Consider the following 25,499-nt stretch of genomic DNA (forward strand, 5'->3'; position numbering starts at 1 on the left):
GAATCTGTGGCTTCTGCAGATTCAGTGGTTCATACAGAATCAGTGGATTCTACAGAATCATCAGTAGATACAGAATCAGTGGTTTCTACAAACTCAGTGGTTTATACAGAATCAGTGGTTTCATCAGAATCAGTGATATATACAGAATCAGAGGTTCATACAAAATCAGTGGATTCTACAGAAACAGTGGGTTAGACAGAATCAGTGGATTCTACAGAATCAGTGGTTTATACAGAATCAGTAGATCTTACAGAATCATTGATTTATACAGAATCCGTGTTTATACAGAATCAGTGGATTATACAGAATCAGTGTTTTCTACAGGAGCAGTGGTTGCTACAGGATAATTGGATTCTACATTATCAGTGATTCATACAGAACCAGTGGTTTATACAGAATCTCGGGTATTACAAAATCAGTCGATTGTATAGAATCAGTGTGTTCAGCAGAAACAGTGGTTTATACACAGTCAGTTCTTTGTTCAGAATCAGTGGATTCCTCAGAATCAGTGGTTTATCCAGAATCAGTGGATTCTGAAGAATTAGTCCATTATACAGAATCAGTGGATTCTGCAGAATTAGTCCATTATACAGAATCAGTGGCTTCTGCAGAATCGGTTTCTACGGAATCCGGGGTTTAAACAGAATCTATGGCTTATACATAATCAGTGGTTGATACAGAATCAGTGGTTTATACAGAATCAGTGGTTTCTACAGAATCAGTGGAATCTACATAATCAGTGTTTTATGCAGAATTAGTGGTTGATACAAAGTCAGTGGTTTCTATAAAAGCACTGGTTTCTATGGAATCACGGTTTTATGCAGAATCAGTGATTTATGCAGAATCTGTGGTTTATAAAGAATCAGTGCCTTAAACAGAATCTGTGGCTTCTGCAGATTCAGTGGTTCATACAGAATCAGTGGATTCTACAGAATCATCAGTAGATACAGAATCAGTGGTTTCTACAAACTCAGTGGTTTATACAGAATCAGTGGTTTCATCAGAATCGGTGATATATACAGAATCAGAGGTTCATACAGAATCACTGGATTCTACAGATTCAGTAGTTTATACAGAATCAGTGGGTTTGACAGCATCAGTGATTTCATCAGAATCAGTGGTTTATACAGAATCAGTGAGTTATACAGAATTAGTGGTTTCTACAGAAACAGTGGTTTATACAGAGTCAGAGGGTTATACAGAATCAGTGGTTTATACTGAATCAGTGGCTGAAACAGAGTCAGAGGGTTATACAGAATCAGTGGTTTGTACAGAATCATTGGTTTATACAGAATGAGTGGTTTCTAGAGAAACAGTGGGTTAGACAGAATCAGTGGATTCTACAGAATCAGTGGATTCTACAGAATCCGTGTTTATACAGAATCAGTGGATTATACAGAATCAGTGTTTTCTACAGGAGCAGTGGTTGCTACAGGATAATTGGATTCTACATTATCAGTGATTCATACAGAACCAGTGGTTTATACAGAATCTCGGGTATTACAAAATCAGTCGATTGTATAGAATCAGTGTGTTCAGCAGAAACAGTGGTTTATACACAGTCAGTTCTTTGTTCAGAATCAGTGGATTCCTCAGAATCAGTGGTTTATCCAGAATCAGTGGATTCTGCAGAATTAGTCCATTATACAGAATCAGTGGATTCTGCAGAATTAGTCCATTATACAGAATCAGTGGATTCTGCAGAATTAGTCCATTATACAGAATCAGTGGCTTCTGCAGAATCAGTGGTTTCTACGGAATCAGGGGTTTAAACAGAATCTATGGCTTATACATAATCAGTGGTTTATACAGAATCAGTGGTTTCTACAGAATCATTGGATTCTACATTCTCAGTGATTCATACAGAATCAGTGGTTTATACAGATTCAGTGGTTTCTACAGAATCTTGGGTATTACAGAATCAGTAGATTGTATAGAATCAGTGTGTTCAGCAGAAACAGTGGTTTATACACAGTCAGTTCTTTGTTCAGAATCAGTGGATTCCTCAGAATCAGTGGTTTATCCAGAATCAGTGGATTCTGCAGAATTGGCACATTATACAGAATCAGTGGTTTCTACAGAATCAATGGCCTGTACAGAATCATGGGTATTACAGAATAAGTATGTTCTATAGAATCAGCGTTTTCTGCAGAATCAGTGGATTCCACAGAATCAGTGATTTATAAAGAATCAGTGGTTTATACAGAATCATTGATTTATACAGAATCATTGGTTCATACAGAATCATTGGTTCATACAGAATCTGGATTCTACAGAAACAGTGGGTTAGACAGAATCAGTGGATTCTACAGAATCAGTGGTTTGTGTAGAATTAGTGGTTTCTACGGAATCAGTAGTTTATGCAGAATCAGTGGTTTATACAGACTCAGTGGTTTCTACAGAACCAGCAGGTTCGACAGAATCAGTGGTTTATACGGAATATGTGGTTTATACAGAATCAATGGTCTATGCAGATTCCGTGGTTTCTACAGAATCAATGGTTTCTACAGAATCATTGGATTCTACATTCTCAGTGATTCATACAGAATCAGTGGTTTATACAGATTCAGTGGTTTCTACAGAATCTTGGGTATTACAGAATCAGTAGATTGTATAGAATCAGTGTGTTCAGCAGAAACAGTGGTTTATACACAGTCAGTTCTTTGTTCAGAATCAGTGGATTCCTCAGAATCAGTGGTTTATCCAGAATCAGTGGATTCTGCAGAATTAGTCCATTATACAGAATCAGTGGTTTCTAAAGAATCAGTGGCTTCTGCAGAATCAGTGGTTTCTACGGAATCAGGGGTTTAAACAGAATCTATGGCTTATACATAATCAGTGGTTTATACAGAATCAGTGGTTTCTACAGAATCAGTGGAATCTACATAATCAGTGTTTTATGCAGAATTAGTGGTTGATACAAAGTCAGTGGTTTCTATAGAAGCACTGGTTTCTATGGAATCACTGTTTTATACAGAATCAGTGGTTTATGCAGAATCAGTGATTTATGCAGAATCTGTGGTTTATAAAGAATCAGTGGCTTAAACAGAATCTGTGGCTTCTGCAGATTCAGTGGTTCATACAGAATCAGTGGATTCTACAGAATCATCAGTAGATACAGAATCAGTGGTTTCTACAAACTCAGTGGTTTATACAGAATCAGTGGTTTCATCAGAATCAGTGATATATACAGAATCAGAGGTTCATACAGAATCAGTGGATTCTACAGAAACAGTGGGTTAGACAGAATCAGTGGATTCTACAGAATCAGTGGTTTATACAGAATCAGTGGATCTTACAGAATCATTGATTTATACAGAATCCGTGTTTATACAGAATCAGTGGATTATACAGAATCAGTGTTTTCTACAGGAGCAGTGGTTGCTACAGGATAATTGGATTCTACATTATCAGTGATTCATACAGAACCAGTGGTTTATACAGAATCTCGGGTATTACAAAATCAGTCGATTGTATAGAATCAGTGTGTTCAGCAGAAACAGTGGTTTATACACAGTCAGTTCTTTGTTCAGAATCAGTGGATTCCTCAGAATCAGTGGTTTATCCAGAATCAGTGGATTCTGCAGAATTAGTCCATTATACAGAATCAGTGGATTCTGCAGAATTAGTCCATTATACAGAATCAGTGGCTTCTGCAGAATCAGTGGTTTCTACGGAATCAGGGGTTTAAACAGAATCTATGGCTTATACATAATCAGTGGTTGATACAGAATCAGTGGTTTATACAGAATCAGTGGTTTCTACAGAATCAGTGGAATCTACATAATCAGTGTTTTATGCAGAATTAGTGGTTGATACACAGTCAGTGGTTTCTATAGAAGCACTGGTTTCTATGGAATCACGGTTTTATGCAGAATCAGTGATTTATGCAGAATCTGTGGTTTATAAAGAATCAGTGGCTTAAACAGAATCTGTGGCTTCTGCAGATTCAGTGGTTCATACAGAATCAGTGGATTCTACAGAATCATCAGTAGATACAGAATCAGTGGTTTCTACAAACTCAGTGGTTTATACAGAATCAGTGGTTTCATCAGAATCGGTGATATATACAGAATCAGAGGTTCATACAGAATCACTGGATTCTACAGATTCAGTAGTTTATACAGAATCAGTGGGTTTGACAGCATCAGTGATTTCATCAGAATCAGTGGTTTATACAGAATCAGTGAGTTATACAGAATTAGTGGTTTCTACAGAAACAGTGGTTTATACAGAGTCAGAGGGTTATACAGAATCAGTGGTTTATACTGAATCAGTGGCTGAAACAGAGTCAGAGGGTTATACAGAATCAGTGGTTTGTACAGAATCATTGGTTTATACAGAATGAGTGGTTTCTAGAGAAACAGTGGTTTATACAGGATCAGTGGTTTATACAGAATCAGCGGTTTCTACAGAATCAGTTGCTTCATCAGAATCAGTGGTTTATACAGAGTCAGTAGTTTCTGCAGAATCACTGGTTTCTACGGAATCAGTGTTTTATACAGAATCAGTGGTTTATGCAGAATCAGTGATTTCTGCAGAATCAGTGATTTCTGCAGAATCAGTGATTTCTGCAGAATCAGTGATTTCTGCAGAATCAGTGGTTTATAAAGAATCAGTGGTTTATAAAGAATCTGTGGTTTATAAAGAATCTGTGGTTTATAAAGAATCAGTGGCTTAAACAGAATCAGTGGCTTCTGCAGATTCAGTGGATTCTACAGAATCATCAGTAGATACAGAATCAGTGGTTTCTACAAATCAGTGGTTTCATCAGAATCAGTGATATATACAGAATCAGGTTCATACAGGATCACTGCATTCTACAGATTCAGTGGTTTATACAGAATCAGTGAGTTTGACAGCATCAGTGGTTTCATCGGAATCAGTGGATTATACAGAATCAGTGCTTTATACAGAATCCGTGGTTTATGGAGAATCAGTGGTTTCCTCGGAATCGGCGGTTTATACAGAATCAGTGGTTTATACAGAATCCGTGGTCTATGGAGAATCAGTGGTTTCCTCGGAATCGGTGGTTTATACAGGATCAGTGGTTTATACAGGATCAGTGGTTTATACAGGATCAGTGGTTTATACAGGATCAGTGGTTTATACAGAATCAGTGGGTTATACAGAATCAGTGGTTTCCGCAGAATCAATGGTTTATACAGAATCAGTGGTTTCCGCAGAATGTGTGGTTTATAATGAATCAGTGGCTTAAACAGAATCAGTGATTTCTGCAGATTCAGTGGTTGATACAGAATCAATCGGTTGTACAGAGTCAGTGGTTTATACAGAGTCAGTGGTTTATACAGAGTCAGTGGTTTATACAGAGTCAGTGGTTTATACAGAGTCAGTGGCTTATACAGAGTCAGTGGCTTATACAGAGTCAGTGGCTTATACAGAGTCAGTGGCTTATACAGAGTCAGTGGCTTATACAGAGTCAGTGGCTTATACAGAGTCAGTGGCTTATACAGAGTCAGTGGCTTATACAGAGTCAGTGGCTTATACAGAGTCAGTGGCTTATACAGAGTCAGTGTGATATACGGAATCAGTGGGTTTTACCAAATAACTGGCTTCAACAGGAGCATTGGTTTCTACAGAATCAGTGGATTCTACAGAATCAGTGATTCATAGAGAATCAGCGATTCATACAGAATGAGTGGGTTATACAGAATGAGTGGGTTATACAGAATGAGTGGGTTATACAGAATGAGTGGGTTATACAGAATGAATGGTTTATACAGAATCAGTGGATTCATTTGAATCAGTGTTTTATACAGAATCAATGGTTTCTGCAGAACCAGTGGTTTCATCAGAATCAGTGGTTTTTTACAAAATCAGTGGTTTCTGCAAAATTAGTGGATACAGAATCAGTGGTTTATACAGCATCAGTGGCTTCTACAAAATCAGTGGTTGATATAGAATCAGTTGATTCTACAAAATCAGTGGTTTATACAGACTCAGTGGTCTATACAGAATTAGTGGTTTATACAGAATCAGAGGTTGATACGGAATCACTGGTTTCTACAGACTCAGTAGTTTCTGCAGAATCAGTGGTTTCTATGGAATCAGTGGTTTCTACAGGATCAGAGGCTTATACTGTGGGTTATGGATCAGTGAGTTAGACTAAATCACTTATTTTGTAAAGAGTTATTGGTTTATACAGGGTCAGTGAATTCTACAGAATCAGTGGTTTATAAAGAATCAATGGCTTATACGGAATCAGTGCTTTGTACAGAATCAGTGCATTCAACAGAATCAGTGGATCTTACAGAATCATTGATTTATACAGAATCCGTGGTTTATACAGAATCCGTGGTTTATACAGAATCAGTGTTCTCTACAGGAGCAGTGGTTTCTACAGAATCATTGGATTCTACATTATCAGTGATTCTTACAGAATCAGTGGTTTATACAGATTCAGTGGTTTATACACAGTCAGTTCTTTGTTCAGAATCAGTGGATTCCTCAGAATCAGTGGTTTATCCAGAATCAGTGGATTCTGCAGAATTAGCACATTATACAGAATCAGTGGTTTCTACAGAATCAATGGCCTGTACAGAATCATGGGTATTACAGAATAAGTATGTTCTATAGAATCAGCATTTTCTGCAGAATCAGGGGTTTATACAGAATCAGTGGATTCCACAGAATCAGTGATTTATAAAGAATCAGTGGTTTATACAGAATCATTGATTTATACAGAATCAATGGTTCATACAGAATCAGTGGATTCTACAGAAACAGTGGGTTAGACAGAATCAGTGGATTCTACAGAATCAGTGGTTTATACAGAATCAGTGGTTTGTGTAGAATTAGTGGTTTCTACGGAATCAGTAGTTTATGCAGAATCAGTGGTTTCTACAGAACCAGCGGGTTCGACAGAATCAGTGGTTTATACGGAATATGTGGTTTATACAGAATCAACTGTCTATGCAGAATCCGTGGTTTCTACAGAATCAGTGGTTTCTACGGAATCAGTGGTTTATACAGAACCAGTGGATTCTGCAGAATTAGCGCATTATACAGAATCAGTGGTTTCTACAGAATCAATGGCCTGTACAGAATCATGGGTATTACAGAATAAGTAGGTTCTATAGAATCAGCGTTTTCTGCAGAATCAGGGGTTTATACAGAATCAGTGGATTCCACAGAATCAGTGATTTATAATGAATCAGTGGTTTATACAGAATCATTGATTTATACAGAATCAATGGTTCATACAGAATCAGTGGATTCTACAGAAACAGTGGGTTAGACAGAATCAGTGGATTCTACAGAATCAGTGGTTTATACAGAATCAGTGGATCTTACAGAATCATTGATTTATACAGAATCCGTGGTTATACAGAACCAGTGGTTTATACAGAATCTCGGGTATTACAAAATCAGTCGATTGTATAGAATCAGTGTGTTCAGCAGAAACAGTGGTTTATACACAGTCAGTTCTTTGTTCAGAATCAGTGGATTCCTCAGAATCAGTGGTTTATCCAGAATCAGTGGATTCTGCAGAATTAGTCCATTATACAGAATCAGTGGATTCTGCAGAATTAGTCCATTATACAGAATCAGTGGTTTCTAAAGAATCAGTGGCTTCTGCAGAATCAGTGGTTTCTACGGAATCAGGGGTTTAAACAGAATCTATGGCTTATACATAATCAGTGGTTGATACAGAATCAGTGGTTGATACAGAATCAGTGGTTGATACAGAGTCAGTGGTTTATACAGAATCAGTGGTTTCTGCAGAATCAGTGGAATCTACATAATCAGTGTTTTATGCAGAATTAGTGGTTGACACAAAGTCAGTGGTTTCTATAGAAGCACTGGTTTCTATGGAATCACGGTTGGATACAGAATCAGTGGTTTATGCAGAATCAGTGATTTATGCAGAATCTGTGGTTTATAAAGAATCAGTGGCTTAAACAGAATCTGTGGCTTCCGCAGATTCAGTGGTTCATACAGAATCAGTGGATTCTACAGAATCCGTGGTTATACAGAATCAGTGAATTATACAGAATCAATGTTTTCTACAGGAGCAGTGGTTGCTACAGGATAATTGGATTCTACATTATCAGTGATTCATACAGAACCAGTGGTTTATACAGAATCTCGGGTATTACAAAATCAGTCGATTGTATAGAATCAGTGTGTTCAGCAGAAACAGTGGTTTATACACAGTCAGTTCTTTGTTCGAGAATCAGTGGATTCCTCAGAATCAGTGGTTTATCCAGAATCAGTGGATTCTGCAGAATTAGTCCATTATACAGAATCAGTGGATTCTGCAGAATTAGTCCATTATACAGAATCAGTGGCTTCTGCAGAATCAGTGGTTTCTACGGAATCAGGGGTTTAAACAGAATCTATGGCTTATACATAATCAGTGGTTGATACAGAATCAGTGGATTATACAGAAACAGTTGTTTCTACAGAATCAGTGGAATCTACATAATCAGTGTTTTATGCAGAATTAGTGGTTGATACAAAGTCAGTGGTTTCTATAGAAGCACTGGTTTCTATGGAATCACGGTTGTATACAGAATCAGTGGTTTATGCAGAATCAGTGATTTATGCAGAATCTGTGTTTTATAAAGAATCAGTGGCTTAAACAGAATCTGTGGCTTCCGCAGATTCAGTGGTTCATACAGAATCAGTGGATTCTACAGAATCCGTGGTTATACAGAATCAGTGAATTGTACAGAATCAATGTTTTCTACAGGAGCAGTGGTTGCTACAGGATAATTGGATTCTACATTATCAGTGATTCATACAGAACCAGTGGTTTATACAGAATCTCGGGTATTACAAAATCAGTCGATTGTATAGAATCAGTGTGTTCAGCAGAAACAGTGGTTTATACACAGTCAGTTCTTTGTTCGAGAATCAGTGGATTCCTCAGAATCAGTGGTTTATCCAGAATCAGTGGATTCTGCAGAATTAGTCCATTATACAGAATCAGTGGATTCTGCAGAATTAGTCCATTATACAGAATCAGTGGCTTCTGCAGAATCAGTGGTTTCTACGGAATCAGGGGTTTAAACAGAATCTATGGCTTATACATAATCAGTGGTTGATACAGAATCAGTGGATTATACAGAAACAGTTGTTTCTACAGAATCAGTGGAATCTACATAATCAGTGTTTTATGCAGAATTAGTGGTTGATACAAAGTCAGTGGTTTCTATAGAAGCACTGGTTTCTATGGAATCACGGTTGTATACAGAATCAGTGGTTTATGCAGAATCAGTGATTTATGCAGAATCTGTGTTTTATAAAGAATCAGTGGCTTAAACAGAATCTGTGGCTTCTGCAGATTCAGTGGTTCATACAGAATCAGTGGTTTCTACAGAATCAATGGCCTGTACAGAATCATGGGTATTACAGAATAAGTAGGTTCTATAGAACCAGCGTTTTCTGCAGAATCAGGGGTTTATACAGAATCAGTGGATTCCACAGAATCAGTGATTTATAAAGAATCAATGGTTCATACAGAATCAGTGGATTCTACAGAAACAGTGGGTTAGACAGAATCAGTGGATTCTACAGAATCAGTGGTTTATACAGAATCAGTGGATCTTACAGAATCATTGATTTATACAGAATCCGTGGTTATACAGAATCAGTGGATTATACAGAATCAGTGTTTTCTACAGGAGCAGTGTTTGCTACAGGATAATTGGATTCTACATTATCAGTGATTCATACAGAACCAGTGGTTTATACAGAATCTCGGGTATTACAAAATCAGTCGATTGTATAGAATCAGTGTGTTCAGCAGAAACAGTGGTTTATACACAGTCAGTTCTTTGTTCAGAATCAGTGGATTCCTCAGAATCAGTGGTTTATCCAGAATCAGTGGATTCTGCAGAATTAGTCCATTATACAGAATCAGTGGTTTCTAAAGAATCAGTGGCTTCTGCAGAATCAGTGGTTTCTACGGAATCAGGGGTTTAAACAGAATCTATGGCTTATACATAATCAGTGGTTGATACAGAATCAGTGGAATCTATAGAATCAGTGGTTTCTACAGAATCAGTGGATTCTACATAATCAGTGTTTTATGCAGAATTAGTGGTTCATACACAATCAGTGGATTCTACAGAATCAGTGTTCATGCAGATTCAGTAGTTTCTATGGAATCAGTGGTCTATACAGAATCATGAGTATTTCAGAATCAGTAGGTTGTATAGAATCTGCATGTTCTGCAGAATCAGTGGTTTCCACAGAATCAGTGATTTATGCAGAATCAGTGGTTTATACAGAGTCAGTGATATATACAGAATCAGAGGTTCATACAGAATCACTGGATTCTACAGATTCAGTGGTTTATACAGAATCAGTGGATTCTACAGAATCAGTGGGTTAGACAGAATCAGTGGATACTACAGAATCTGTAGTTTATGCTGAATCAGTGGTTTAAACAGAATCAGTGTAGTTTTCAGAATCAGTGTTTATACAGAATCAGTGGTTTATACAGAATCAGTGGGTTATACAGAATCAGTGGTTTCTACCGGAGAAGTGCTTTCAACAGAATCAGTGGATTCTACGTTATCAGTGATTCATACAGAATCAGTGGGTTATACAGAATCGGTGGATTATACAGAATCGGTGGATTATACAGAATCAGTGAGTTATACAGAATCAGTGGCTTATACAAAATCAGTGGTTTCAACAGAACCACTGGTTTGTACAGAATCAATGGATTCTACAGAATCAATGATTCATACAGAATCAGTGAATTACACAGAATCAGTGGATTCTATAGAATCAGTGGATTCTACAGAATCAGTGGATTATGCAGAATCAGTGGATTCTACAGAATTAATGTTTTTTAAAGAATCAGTGGTTTCATCAGAGTCAGTGGTTTCTACAGAATCAGTGGTTTCTGCAGAATTAGTGGTTTCTACAGATCAGTGGATTATACAGAATCAGTGGTTTATACAGAATCAGTAGTTGATACATAATCAGTGGCTTCTACAGAATCAGTGGCTTCTACAGAATCAGTGGATTCCACAGAATCAGTGGATTTCACAGAATCAGTGATTTATACAGAATCAGTGATTTATACAGAATCAGTGATTTATACAGAATCAGTGGTTTATACAGAATCAGTGATTTATACAGAATCAGAGGTTCATACAGAATCACTGGATTCTACAGATTCAGTGGCTTATACAGAATCAGTGATTTATACAGAATCAGTGATTCATACAGAATCAGTGATTTATACAGAATCAGTGGTTTATACAGAATCATTGTTTTCTACAGAGTCAATGGTTCATACAGAATCAGTGGGTTAGACAGAATCAGTGGATACTACAGAATCTGTAGTTTATGCTGAATCAATGGTTTAAACAGAATCAGTGTAGTTTTCAGAATCAGTGTTTATACAGAATCAGTGGTTTATACAGAATCAGTGGGTTATACAGAATCAGTGGTTTCTACGGGAGAAGTGGTTTCAACAGAATCAGTGGATTCTACGTTATCAGTGATTCATACAGAATCAGTGGGTTATACAGAATCAGTGGATTGTACAGAATCGGTGGATTCTACAGAATCGGTGGATTCTACAGAATCGGTGGATTCTACAGAATCGGTGGATTCTACAGAATCGGTGGATTCTACAGAATCGGTGGATTCTACAGAATCGGTGGATTATACAGAATCAGTGGCTTATACAAAATCAGTGGTTTCAACAGAACCACTGGTTTGTACAGAATCAATGGATTCTACAGAATCAATGATTCATACAGAATCAGTGAATTACACAGAATCAGTGAATTACACAGAATCAGTGGATTCTATAGAATCAGTGGATTCTACAGAATCAGTGGATTATGCAGAGTCAGTGGTTTATACAGAATCAGTGGATTCTACAGAATTAATGTTTTTTAAAGAATCAGTGGTTTCATCAGAGTCAGTGGTTTCTACAGAATCAGTGGTTTCTGCAGAATTAGTGGTTTCTACAGATCAGTGGATTATACAGAATCAGTGGTTTATACAGAATCAGTAGTTGATACATAATCAGTGGCTTCTACAGAATCAGTGGCTTCTACAGAATCAGTGGATTCCACAGAATCAGTGGATTCCACAGAATCAGTGATTTTTACAGAATCAGTGATTTATACAGAATCAGTGATTTATACAGAATCAGAGGTTCATACAGAATCACTGGATTCTACAGAGTCAATGGTTCATACAGAATCAGTGGGTTAGACAGAATCAGTGGATACTACAGAATCTGTAGTTTATGCTGAATCAATGGTTTAAACAGAATCAGTGTAGTTTTCAGAATCAGTGTTTATACAGAATCAGTGGTTTATACAGAATCAGTGGGTTATACAGAATCAGTGGTTTCTACCGGAGAAGTGGTTTCAACAGAATCAGTGGATTCTACGTTATCAGTGATTCATACAGAATCAGTGGGTTATACAGAATCAGTGGGTTATACAGAATCGGTGGATTCTACAGAATCGGTGGATTCTACAGAATCGGTGGATTCTACAGAATCGGTGGATTCTACAGAATCGGTGGATTCTACAGAATCGGTGGATTCTACAGAATCGGTGGATTCTACAGAATCGGTGGATTCTACAGAATCGGTGGATTCTACAGAATCGGTGGATTATTCAGAATCGGTGAGTTATACAGAATCGGTGAGTTATACAGAATCAGTGGCTTATACAAAATCAGTGGTTTCAACAGAACCACTGGTTTGTACAGAATCAATGGATTCTACAGAATCAATGATTCATACAGAATCAGTGAATTACACAGAATCAGTGAATTACACAATCAGTGAATTACACAGAATCAGTGGATTCTACAGAATCAGTGGATTCTACAGAATCAGTGGATTATGCAGAATCAGTGGATTATGCAGAATCAGTGGTTTATACAGAATCAGTGGTTTATACAGAATCAGTGGATTCTACAGAATTTATGTTTTTTAAAGAATCAGTGGTTTCATCAGAGTCAGTGGTTTCTACAGAATCAGTGGTTTCTGCAGAATTAGTGGTTTCTACAGATCAGTGGATTATACAGAATCAGTGGATTATACAGAATCAGTGGTTTATACAGAATCAGTAGTTGATACATAATCAGTGGCTTCTACCGAATCAGTGGCTTCTACAGAATCAGTGGCTTCTACAGAATCAGTGGCTTCTACAGAATCAGTGGATTCCACAGAATCAGTGATTTTTACAGAATCAGTGGTTTATACAGAATCAGTGATTTATACAGAATCAGAGGTTCATACAGAATCACTGGATTCTACAGATTCAGTGGTTTATACAGAATCAGTGGATTTTACAGAATCATTGATTTATGCAGAATCTGTTGTTTATACAGAATCAGTGGATCATACAGGTTCAGTGTTTTCTACAGGAGCAGTGGTCTCTACAGAATCAGTGATTCATACAAAATCAGTGGTTTATATGTAGTCAGTGGTTTATACAGAATCAGTGGTTCATACAGAATCACGGGTATTACAGAATCTATGGATTGTTTAGAATCAGTGTGTTCGGCAGATTATATGGTTTACACAGAGTCAGTTCTTTGTTCAGAATCAGTGCATTCCACAGAGTCAGTGGTTTATCCAGAATCAGTGGATTCTGCAGAATCAGTGGTTGGTGCAGAGTCAGTTCTTTGTACAGAATCAGTGGATTCCACAAAAGCAGTGGTCGATACAGAATCAGTGAATTCTGCAGAATCAGTGTTTTTTACAGGATCAGTGGATTCTACATAATTATTGTTTTTTTACAGAATTAGCAGTTTCATCAGAAATCAGTGTTTTATACAGAATCAATGGTTTCTGCAGAATCAGTGGTTTCATCAGAATCAGTCATTTTTGCAGAATTCGTGGTTTCTGCAGAATTCGTGGTTTCTGCAGAATTCGTGGTTTCTACAGAATCAGTGGTTTCTACAGAATCAGTGGTTTATAAAGAGTCAGTGGTTTCTGCAGAATCCGTGGTTTCTACAGAATCCGTGGTTGATACAGAATCACTGGTTTCTACAGATTCAGTGGTTTCTATGGAATCAGTGATTTATACAGGATCAGTTGCTTATACTGTGGGTTATACAGGATCACTGAGTTGTATTAAATCACTGATTTATAAAGGTTCAGTGGTTTATTCAGGGTCAGTGGACTCTACAGAATCAGTGGTTCATACAGAATTAGTGGATCGTACAGAATCAGCAGATTCCACAGAAGCAGTGGCTTATACAGAATCAGTGGTTCATACAGAATCAATGGTCTATACAGAATCACGGATATTACAGAATAAGTATGTTCTACAGAATCAGCATTTTCAGCAGAATCAGTGGCTTATACAGAATCAGTGGATCCCACAGAATCAGTGATTTATACAGAATCAGTGATTTATACAGAATCAGTGATTTATACAGAATCAGTGATTTATACAGAATCAGTGGTTTATACAGAATCATTGTTTTCTACAGAGTCAATGGTTCATACAGAATCAGTGGGTTAGACAGAATCAGTGGATACTACAGAATCTGTAGTTTATGCTGAATCAGTGGTTTATACAGAATCAGTGTAGTTTTCAGAATCAGTGTTTATACAGAATCAGTGGTTTATACAGAATCAGTGGGTTATACAGAATCAGTGGATACTACAGAATCTGTAGTTTATGCTGAATCAGTGGTTTATACAGAATCAGTGTAGTTTTCAGAATCAGTGTTTATACAGAATCAGTGGTTTATACAGAATCAGTGGGTTATACAGAATCAGTGGTTTCTACCGGAGAAGTGGTTTCAACAGAATCAGTAGATTCTATGTTATCAGTGATTCATACAGAATCAGTGATTTATACAGAATCAATGATTTATACAGAATCAGTGGTTTATACAGAATCATTGTTTTCTACAGAGTCAATGGTTCATACAGAATCAGTGGGTTAGACAGAATCAGTGGGTACTACAGAATCTGTAGTTTATGCTGAATCAGTGGTTTATACAGAATCAGTGTAGTTTTCAGAATCAGTGGATTCTACAGAATCAGTGGTTTATATAGAATCAGTAGGTTATACAGAATCAGTGGTTTCTACCGGAGAAGTGGTTTCAACAGAATCAGTGGATTCTACGTTATCAGTGATTCATACAGAATCAGTGGGTTATACAGAATCAGTGGATTCTACAGAATCGGTGGATTATACAGAATCAGTGAGTTATACAGAATCAGTGGCTTATACAAAATCAGTGGTTTCAACAGAACCACTGGTTTGTACAGAATCAATGGATTCTACAGAATCAATGATTCATACAGAATCAGTGAATTACACAGAATCAGCGGATTCTATAGAATCAGTGGATTCTACAGAATTAATGTTTTTTAAAGAATCAGTGGTTTCATCAGAGTCAGTGGTTTCTACAGAATCAGTGGTTTCTGCAGAATTAGTGGTTTCTACAGATCAGTGGATTATACAGAATCAGTGGTTTATACAGAATCAGTAGTTGATACATAATCAGTGGCTTCTACAGAATCAGTGGCTTCTACAGAATCAGTGGATTCCACAGAATCAGTGGATTCCACAGAATCAGTGATTTATACAGAATCAGTGATTTATACAGAATCAGTGATTTATACAGAATCAGTGATTTATACAGAATCAGTGATTTATACAGAATCAGTGGTTTATACAGAATCAATGGTTTATACAGAATCACGGGTATTACAGAATCAGTGGTTTATACAGAATCTGTGGATTCATACAGAATCAGTGATTTATACAGAATCAGTGGATTCTTCAGAATCAGTGGTTTATGCAGAATCAGTGATTTATACAGAATCAATGATTTATACAGAATCAGTGGTTTATACAGAATCAATGGTTTCTACAGAATCTGTGGATTCTACAGAATCCGTTGTTTATACAGAATCAGTGGATTATGCAGAGTCAGTGATTTATACAGAATCAGTGGATTATACAGAGTCAGTGGTTTATACAGAGTCAGTGGTTTGTACAGAATCAATGGTTTATACAGAATCACGGGTATTACAGAATCAGTAGTTTGTATAGAATCCGTTGTTTATACAGAATCAATGGTTTATACAGAATCACGGGTATTACAGAATCAGTGGTTTATACAGAATCTGGATTCTACAGAATCCGTTGTTTATACAGAATCTGTGGATTCTACAGAATCCGTTGTTTATACAGAATCCGTTGTTTATACAGAATCAGTGGTTTATACAGAGTCAGTGGTTTATACAGAATCACGGATATTACAGAATCAGTAGATTGTATAGAATCAGTGGTTTATACAGATTCAGTGGTTTATACAGAATCACAGGTATTACAGAATCAGTAGATTGTATAGAATCAGTGGTTTATACAGAATCAGTGGTTTATACAGAATCAGTGGTTTATACAGAATCACGGGTATTATAGAATCAGTAGATTGTATAGAATCAGCGTGTTCTGCAGAATCAGTGGTTTATACAGAATCACGGGTATTACAGAATCAGTAGATTGTATAGAATCAGCATGTTCTGCAGAATCAGTGGTTTATACAGAATCATGGGTATTACAGAATCAGTAGATTGTATAGAATCAGCGTGTTCCGCAGAATCATTGGTTTATACAGATTCAGTGGTTTATACAGAATCACGGGTATTACAGAATCAGTAGAACGTATAGAATCAGCATGTTCTGCAGAATCAGTGGTTTATACAGAATCACGGGTATTACAGAATCAGTAGATTGTATAGAATCAGCGTGTTCTGCAGAATCAGTGGTTTATACAGAATCACGGTTATTACAGAATTAGTAGATTGTATAGAATCAGCGTGTTCTGCAGAATCAGTGGTTTATACAGAATCACGGGTATTACAGAATCAGTAGATTGTATAGAATCAGCGTGTTCTGCAGAATCAGTGGTTTATACAGGATCACGGGCATTACAGAATCAGTAGATTGTATAGAATCAGCGTGTTCTGCAGAATCAGTGGTTTATACAGATTCAGTGGTTTATACAGGATCACGGGTATTACAGAATCAGTCGATTGTATAGAATCAGCGTGTTCTGCAGAATCAGTGGTTTATACAGAATCACGGGTATTACAGAATCAGTAGATCGTATAGAATCAGCGTGTTCTGCAGAATCAGTGGTTTATACAGATTCAGTGGTTTATTCAGGATCACGGGTATTACAGAATCAGTCGATTGTATAGAATCAGCGTGTTCTGCAGAATCAGTGGTTTATACAGATTCAGTGGTTTATACAGGATCACGGGTATTACAGAATCAGTAGTTTGTATAGAATCAGCGTGTTCTGCAGAATCAGTGGTTTATACATATTCAGTGGTTTATACAGGATCACGGGTATTACAGAATCAGTTGATTGTATAGAATCAGCGTGTTCTGCAGAATCAGTGGCTTATACAGAATCAGTAGCGTATGCACTATCAGTGGCAAGCTGTTCTGTATTTTTTCAGTGTTGTGTGGATTTCTTGGCTGATGACCACTGGCTTTTGGAATGAGGACTGTATCACTGAGTGTGGAGCAGCTGGAGTCCGGGCACCACGTTACCTATTGGTCAAAGGGGTGGAAATGAGATACGCAGACATGTACTGAGAAAGCTCTGTTCAGCCATTCTCTCCCCTCTGGGACCTCAGCTCTCCTGCCTGACAGGTTGGGGACAGGGGTGTGGTGGGCAGTGAAAGCCTGGAAGGCTTGATTTCATCCATCTACCAGCTTGTTGAATCTAGTACATATGTTCATCCAGAGTCTACAAAGTGGCCGTCTGGTTACCCTTCCCCGAGGGTTCACCACGCTGCATGTTCCACAAAGTGGTTAAAGCCACAGCTTTATTTGAGTTGCTCTCCTCCATCATCTCTTTCTGCTCTAGGTAGCGAGTGTGGCAGGTCTGTCACTACCTCTGGCAGTGGCTGCTGTCCCTCCTCTTCACTGCATCTCTGTCCTTGCCAATAGCAAGTGAGAGGAATTTATCATTGCTTATTTATGGGGCGTGGGCCCTTGAGGAGGTGGTGGTGAGCTGTCTTCTTGAGCCACTGCATTCCATGTGGTGCAGGTTCCAGGTATTTAAGAGTCAACCACATTGGCTGTAGGCCAGACCAGGTAAGGACAGCAGATTTCTTTCCCTATCGGGGCCTTAGGGAACCAGATGGGTTTTTACGACAGTCGACAATGGTTTCACAGTCATCAGACTTTTCATTCCAGATGTTTATTGAATTCAGATACCACCACCGTCTGCCCTGGCTGGACTCAAACCCGGCTCCGCAGAGCGTTACCCTGTGTTTCTGGTTACTAGTCCTGTTAAAAACACCACAACGCCACCAGCTCCCTCTGTTGCTAAGGCTGAATAAAGACATGATCAGAGTTAGGGAAGGCTCCGAGGCTCACTGAGAGTGTTTTGGGGGTGATCTGAGCCTGATGGACTGCAGCCTCAGCATCACCAATAACCGAGGGTCTTGAGGTACCCCCAATATTGAGCACTCCCTCCTCCTTTGGAGAAACTTTAACAATCCCCCCCCACCAACCACCCCGGGGCCCTCCTCTGGTCATTGCCTTCTCTCTGGCGTTCTACACTCTCTTCTCTTGCAGGGGGTGTATGGCACAGAGCTGGGGGTCTCTGAGGAGTGTGTGCCCCCGATGGATGCAGTGCGTACGGTGACGGTATGAATCTAGCAGACGCATACAGAGCGGGAATAGTGTGCCTTTGAGGAATGGCGGTGCGGTACCCTCTCAGGATGTGAAGCGAGAGTGAGTGCAGGTGATTGAGGAGTTGAGCGAGATTCCTGGCAGGAAGCAGGAATTGAGCATGTTCAAAAAGTGAGGTCGAGAGAAGGGGGTGGGGTCAAGCTGACTTGACTGGTGCTGAGGGAAGTGTTGTGGGGGGCAGAGAGGAAGACTGCTGAGATGGCGTGGGAGGGACGGCACTGCAGGGTTTTGGCTGCTGACCTTTCTTGAGTTGGTCAGGTCATTCAAATCATTTGTTGGATGTGTCCAGGGCCTCTTTGCCGCTCTTCATTTTTTCCACCGCCTCCAACCAGCCTCCTCTTTGGTGGTTCTGCAGTGGGAAGGAGTCACTTCCTCCTGGCCCCCTACAACATTCAGATGCTCATGACACAAAGTATCAGTAAAGCGGAGGCTCATCGTTCCTCTCTTCACATTGAGCGGTTCCTGTCCTTCATTCCTCTTTGTAGAAAGCTCCTTCCCACTTTCCTCTACTTCAGTGCCGCACTGGGCCCTTTAAATAATTGGTGGAAAATTGTGTCATGTGGTCCAGTGTCATCTTGTTGATTTCTCTGATGGGGGAGTGCATAATTGACACTTTGTCTCTCTGTTTCCAGGGTTCCCATTGGTTCCTGCCACCATACACGTAGTTGCCCGGAGCAAATACTTCAACGACAAGTAAGGACATCTTTCATTGCTCATCTTAGCTCTGGATGGGAACCAGGCTTTGTTACTGTGAGGTGTCACAGGCCAAAGGGAATGCTTCAAGCAGTAGGTCGGTGGGATAATCCTACAGAAATGCAAAATGGAATCTAGCCAAACCACCCCCAAAATGGGTGATCAGAGCAGTTGAAATGGGGATAGGGAGAAGCAAACTGGGCAAAGAGTCAAGGGAAAAGCAGGAGAGGAGGAATTTACTGAAAGCAGGTTAACGAGATCTTTGCGATGAAGAAGGGCCCACGAGATGAAGAGAGCACTTTGAAGGTGCAGGATAGAATCCTGTGTGACATCCAGCGAGATAACTCCGATGAACAGGATTCCAGTGGAGAGTGGCCATATCCCTCTGCTGGTACAAGTGTGGTGGGAGGGCACTCTTCTCATTGCAAGCTTCCTTCGCTGAGCTAGGGTCAGGATTAGTTCAGCCATTTTGGTCTCTGCCGGAGTGAAGCTGGATAATGACTGGAGCCAAAGCACCTCAGTCTTTTCCATTGTGCCGGACCTGGGATCGATCTCGTGGGCTTGCCAACATTTACATTTCGATTCCCGTAAAACCTCTCCTTTTCTGCCTTCTCTATACTTTCACAAGCTTTTCAGAGAAACTCGAACACACAGACCACACACACTGATCCAAATACCCCCTCAACAGGTATCTGAAAGATGCAGGACGGGTTCTCTCCTTCTTGCCAACGGGAGAGATTTTCGCTCTCAATCCCACGCCTCAATCTTGCTCCACTCTGTTTACCAGCTCTGCTCTTAAAAGCCGCTTGACCCAACTTGTCCTTTGCCCTCGAGTGCTGGAGGTTCCTATCTGCTTCCCATTGAGAGCCTATTATGGAAACACATAACGTGAAGTGGGTGAGGTGAGCGCTCTGGGCTGCTGTCAGTCACCACGCGTTCCTAACAAAGTAGCAACATTCACTGGCTGATGGTTAACTCATTCTTGCAGCATGACTTTCAATGCCAACATTAATAAATATACAAGCAAAAATGCTGTTCCAGCATCTAGTACACGTTAAGGCCATAAGAAATAGGAGCAGGAGTAGGCCATACAGCAAGTTCTACCCTTTGATCCACTCAAACATGAAGTAGCTGAGTATTTAGAATATCTATTTTCACTTGGAATGTTTTGGGTTCAGAATTTGGTTGTGAACCTTGTTTTTCCGAGAGCTAGCTACCATTTCGTTTCTGCATGGTCAAGGGCCTGTGTTGATTTTTTTCACAGGATGTGGGTGTCACTGGCTGGGCCAGCATTTATTGCCCATCCCTAGTTGCCCTTGAAGTGGTTTGTTACAACTGAGTGTCTTGCTAGGCCATTTCAGAGGGCATTTAAGAGTCAACCACATTGCTGTGGGTCTGCAGTCACATGCAGGCCAGGTAAGGATGGGACATTTCCCTCCCTAAAGGATATTAGTGACCCAAATGGGTTTTTACAACAATCGACAATGATTTCATGGTCATCATTAGATTTTTAATTCCAGATTTTCCACCATCTGTTGTGGTGGGATTAGAATCCAGAGCATTACCCTGGGTCTCTAGATCACTGGTCTAGTGACAATATCACTACGCCATGACCTCCCCCTATGACAATGTGATTGCAGGGTCAGAGGTCACAGCAAACCAGCTCCGCCATTTCCTGCCTGATCACACATATCGAACCGTACACAGTTCCCTGGGCTGCCCTTCACCCCGAAGCAATCCAAACTGTTTCAGAACATCAGCCCATCTCCTCAGGTTCCAGCTTGGGCAAAGCCATTAACTGAGCACATCTAGCCAAGTCGGATGGCAGAAGGGGTTGCCAAGGAACTTCAAGTAGAATCAAGAGCGCCTGCCCCTCTTCAGTCGCTTCATCTGTGCCTTATTCAGGGACCTGTTGAGGTTACAACGCAGAGCAGAACCCAACACATTCACAAAGCATCACTCCTGAGACTGCGTCATTTCCCTGTCAGTTTTAATATCCCATTTCATCCTGCTGACTGTTCTCTGTGCAGAATACTGAATTCCCTACCTCAATATGGTCCTTCATTCTGTGAATGCCCCCACCCCCTCCTGCCCCCTGCAACCTCGGCCTGCTCTGCTCCCTCCATCAGCTCTCTCCATTTCCAAATTTCCTTTTTTGGTTCCATTCCTGTTCCCAAGTGGCACCAAGTTACAGCCAGGAACAGCCAATCACATCTCAACAAACAAGCTGAGGACATCACCTTCTGCAGTGTGGAGTGCGTCATTCCCCAGGATCAGTTCAATAATGCATCAACTGTGCCGCGTCTGGACAATGACCGGATGAAAAATGTTGGGGATTGACCTTATCAGCATCTGAATCTGCTCTTTCATTCTGTCTAGTTGCTGGATCAGTTCAAACACTCACCTCCTGTACATTGTTCATGGCCCAATCTGTGCTGCTTTACTGGTATGTATGTGATACTATTTTTTGAAACTGAATATTGCTGGAAAGAGAGACATGTTGCCGAGAGATGTGTTAGCTCTACACGCTATAAAATTGGCCTTAGTCATTTGCACACCTTGCAAGCTTGAAGGAGAATTAGAGCACATCAAAGTTATCCTATGGGACAATGGCTATCCTGATCAGATCATTGTTCACTGTGTATCGTACAAACTCGCAAATGGGCCAAAGGCTGCTACTTTTGGACCTGAAAAGTGCCTCGTTTACCTCAAATTACTCTGGAGATCCTGAGTATGCTAATAGCTGCACTAACAGCCTATTTAACATAATCAGCTGAATTCGTAACATGGTTCATTTATATGTGCTAGAAGTGACATACATTCATACACAGAGATCCATTCTCTGCAAACAAAAGGAATATATTCAAGCCTTGCACCCTTTTTGAATGATCCAGAAGCTTGGAGAGCCTATCGTTGTCTGCTGCTTTCTCCATGGCCACGCCCTGACCAATCAGAAGTGACTTGCTAACCAATCAGCACTCTTTGCTCCTGCAGTATAAATTGTTGTGAGAGTTTGAAATTTGGCATCCTTGAATTTGTCCTGATGAGTGCAAGATGAAAACCTTCATCAACATGTCTCTCTTTTCAGCAAGATGCAAGTTCTGTCCTATCAAGAGACTGTTTTCTAAATTGCATGAATCAATTCCTAGAGGTTACACATGCACTGCCCCCTGAGCCATAGACACCAGGAAGATCAATGGTCTCCCAAGGCAGTGGTTTGAGGCACTACCATTGCCCTCAGTGTCCTTGGGCTAAGGAAACTTTCCATACCTGATGCCTGTCGTGTGAGTTGCATGGAACTGTATTCCTGTCAGATCACCCCAAGCTAATTTACACTTGATGAGCTACTGTGGGCAATTGGTGCTCATGAAATCATAGCATGAACATACGTCAGTGGAAAGTGAGGAACAAGCTGTGAGTGGCGGGGAGGGGTAGGGGGGTCGTTGGAGGGAGACCCTTGATTCAGTTGATGTTGCTTCCCATCTCTTGTGACTCTCTGTCCTCCTTGGCTCCCAGGTCAATCTGTTCTTTCTGCTCAACATTGTTCGAGTTCTTATCACCAAGCTGAGGGTGACTCACCAGGCACAGTCCGAAGCCTACATGAAGGTTGTCCGAGCAACACTGATCCTTGTCCCACTATTGGGGATACAGTTTGTTCTGTTTCCATCTAAGCCTGAAGGGCGTCTGATAGGAGAGATTTATGATCACGTGATGCACATCTTTATGCATTATCAGGTAAAGTGCCTTCAATGTTTCTTATGCATGACCATGTCAAGGCCAATGCCCAGCTTCCTGTTGTGTCAGGGGAGTGCAGGGGGGAGTTTGATCCTATTGAGAATGCGTCTGCGAACAGCATGAGCAATGAGTTGGGCGGATACAGCCAATCAGCATCAAGGAGTAAGGCAAAATGGCGGGCAAGTAGAGAAGTACCATTGTGGTACTGAGCCCAGACAGGGAACAGGAAGATCCAAGGCTCCATCCGTGGCCTGTGCTGAGTAAGCTGCTCTCAGGTACTGGGGCTCTACTTGACCTCAGTGCGCCTGGACTGAGAAGATTAAAACCAGCCTGGGTTCCTGCTTCTGGCCACTGTGCAATGACTCCTGCTGGCCAATTGTCCAAGGTACTGAAGGGAACTGTGACCCTGGGGTGATTCCTCATGAGGACAATACCCTGGCAATAGCAGAGGAGAAATTGTTTGATTTTGCTGAATGAACATTACAATTCAGATAAAAAGCGTTGGTGACCAGGTACCCAAATGGAGCCTGGATGTGGCTGTACCTCAGCCTCTGGCCGTTCTAGTTTTTTGAAACATTTTTTGGAATCTTTCCATCCAGCCCACTCCCTTCTCCAGCTATTCCTGTGGTTCCCCCAGCTCTGTTTCATCCCCGACCTAGACCAAGGTCTGTTGAGTACCATAGACATGCTCAATTCTCCACACTACATTCCGAGGGCACAGCCGAGCTCCAGTCACAAGCAGCGTCCTTCCCATGGGTCCTGCTGCAAAGAAAGGGGGAACAGGGGCTCTTCCTGGGACTCACACACAGAGCTCCGCATTCCTAGGAGGCGTTGCCCGAAGCCACTAGCTGGTGGATGGGGACTAACCCAGAGGGAGGGAGAATTTTGTGAACAGTCTCTGTTAGGTGACCAATTCCTGCACAAAAGCTTCTTCATTCTTCCAGATCAGTTAACCTGAACCTATCACAAGTTGTGTAAGCTTGGCTGAACGTTCTCACACTCCAGTTAAGGGATGGGTGTTGGCAGAGCTGCCTCAGCCTGAACTGGGGGAATGACGATGTGCTGATAGGGTACCCGCAGCACAGATTAATGACAGATGAATCTGCTGTGTTTCACAGGGCATACTGGTGACAACAATATTCTGCTTCTTCAACAGAGAGGTGAGTTTGATTCCAAGTATCTGTGCGAGTTACTGCGTGCTGGACTGGACCCATTCGAGTAGAATTTCTGCTCCCAGCGTGGAGTCTCTCCTGCCAAGTTTGCTTATCGGAAATCAGGGCTAGAACATCAGTGGGGATTCCTGCCCGTGAATTATAAGGAACTGGCGATCACTCCTTGGCCTCTGTGCCCCAGTTCCCAGCCTGTGCTGCCAGTGGCAAAGCAATGGGCACACTGAGTGCAAGCACCCACTATACTCAGAGGGCTAGATTAGCACCAGCCCAGCTGTAGGGTGCCTGGCCCTGGCATGATGCCAGCCTAGTTTTCTCCCTGGAGACTGCTTGGTTGTGTAGCATTGACTCATGGGAGCATCTCTACCAGTAAGAAAGCGTTAGTTGCTTCCACCTTAGAGAGGCCTTTCTTGGAAAACATGTAGGATTGTCACTGCTGCTCCAGTACTAACTCTTGTTCGATCCTTGGGTGGTCTGTGAGGGCCCTACCTCACCACCATTATTCCCAGTGAAGCAACAACCTCCAGCCTTCCCTGTAGAGTTAGGGGCAGGAAACTCCAGCTTGAGGCAGGGAGGTGTAGGTCAGCCTCAGCATCAGACTCCTGTGCTGTTCCCACTGCTATACATCCCAACTTGGAGCACATTACCTCAGGAAAACCCCGCCCAGAGAGGCTGTAAAAACTGGCCAGTGTTTCTGTCCCTTTCCATCTAATGTGCACTGTTTTCCTTGGAAAGGTATGAACAAGAGCCGCAGTTCCTCTGCCAGCAGTATTTCATAAGAACCATATGAAATAGGAGCAGGAGTAGGCCATTCAGCCCCTCGATCCTGCTCCACGATTCAATAAGATCATGGCTGATCTGTTTGTGTTTCAAATTCCACTTTCCCATCCACCCCCGATAACCTTTGATTCCCTTGCCTAACAAGAATCTATCTACCTCTGTCTTAAAAATATTTAATGACCTCGCACCCACCACCTTCTGAGGCAGAGAGTTCCAAAGCCACACAACCCTCTGAGAGAAAAAAATTCTCCTCATCTCTGTCCTGAAAGGGCGACCCCTAATTTTAAAACAGTGCCCCCTAGTTCTGGACTCACCCACAAGAGGAAACATCCTTTCGATGTCCACCTTGTTAAGGCCGTTCAGGATCTTATATACTTCAATCAAATCACCCCTCACTCTTCTAATCCCCAGTCTGTCTAAC

The 25,499-nt window shown here is 40.8% G+C and overlaps 1 protein-coding gene across 1 annotated transcript in view; it reads left to right on the forward strand.

Moving 5' to 3' along the window:
* LOC121273197 (calcitonin gene-related peptide type 1 receptor-like) overlaps positions 1–25,499 on the forward strand; it is a 184,631-nt gene that overhangs the window by 152,415 nt on the left and 6,717 nt on the right. Inside the window, exons 7-10 of the mRNA XM_041180187.1 lie at positions 19,334–19,394; positions 21,774–21,840; positions 22,911–23,129; positions 24,248–24,289. Of these exons, the coding sequence (XP_041036121.1) occupies positions 19,334–19,394; positions 21,774–21,840; positions 22,911–23,129; positions 24,248–24,289 (389 nt within the window). The remainder of the gene's footprint in view (positions 1–19,333; positions 19,395–21,773; positions 21,841–22,910; positions 23,130–24,247; positions 24,290–25,499) is intronic.

Source organism: Carcharodon carcharias, chromosome X (assembly GCF_017639515.1).
Source record: "Carcharodon carcharias isolate sCarCar2 chromosome X, sCarCar2.pri, whole genome shotgun sequence".
NCBI lineage: Eukaryota > Metazoa > Chordata > Chondrichthyes > Lamniformes > Lamnidae > Carcharodon > Carcharodon carcharias.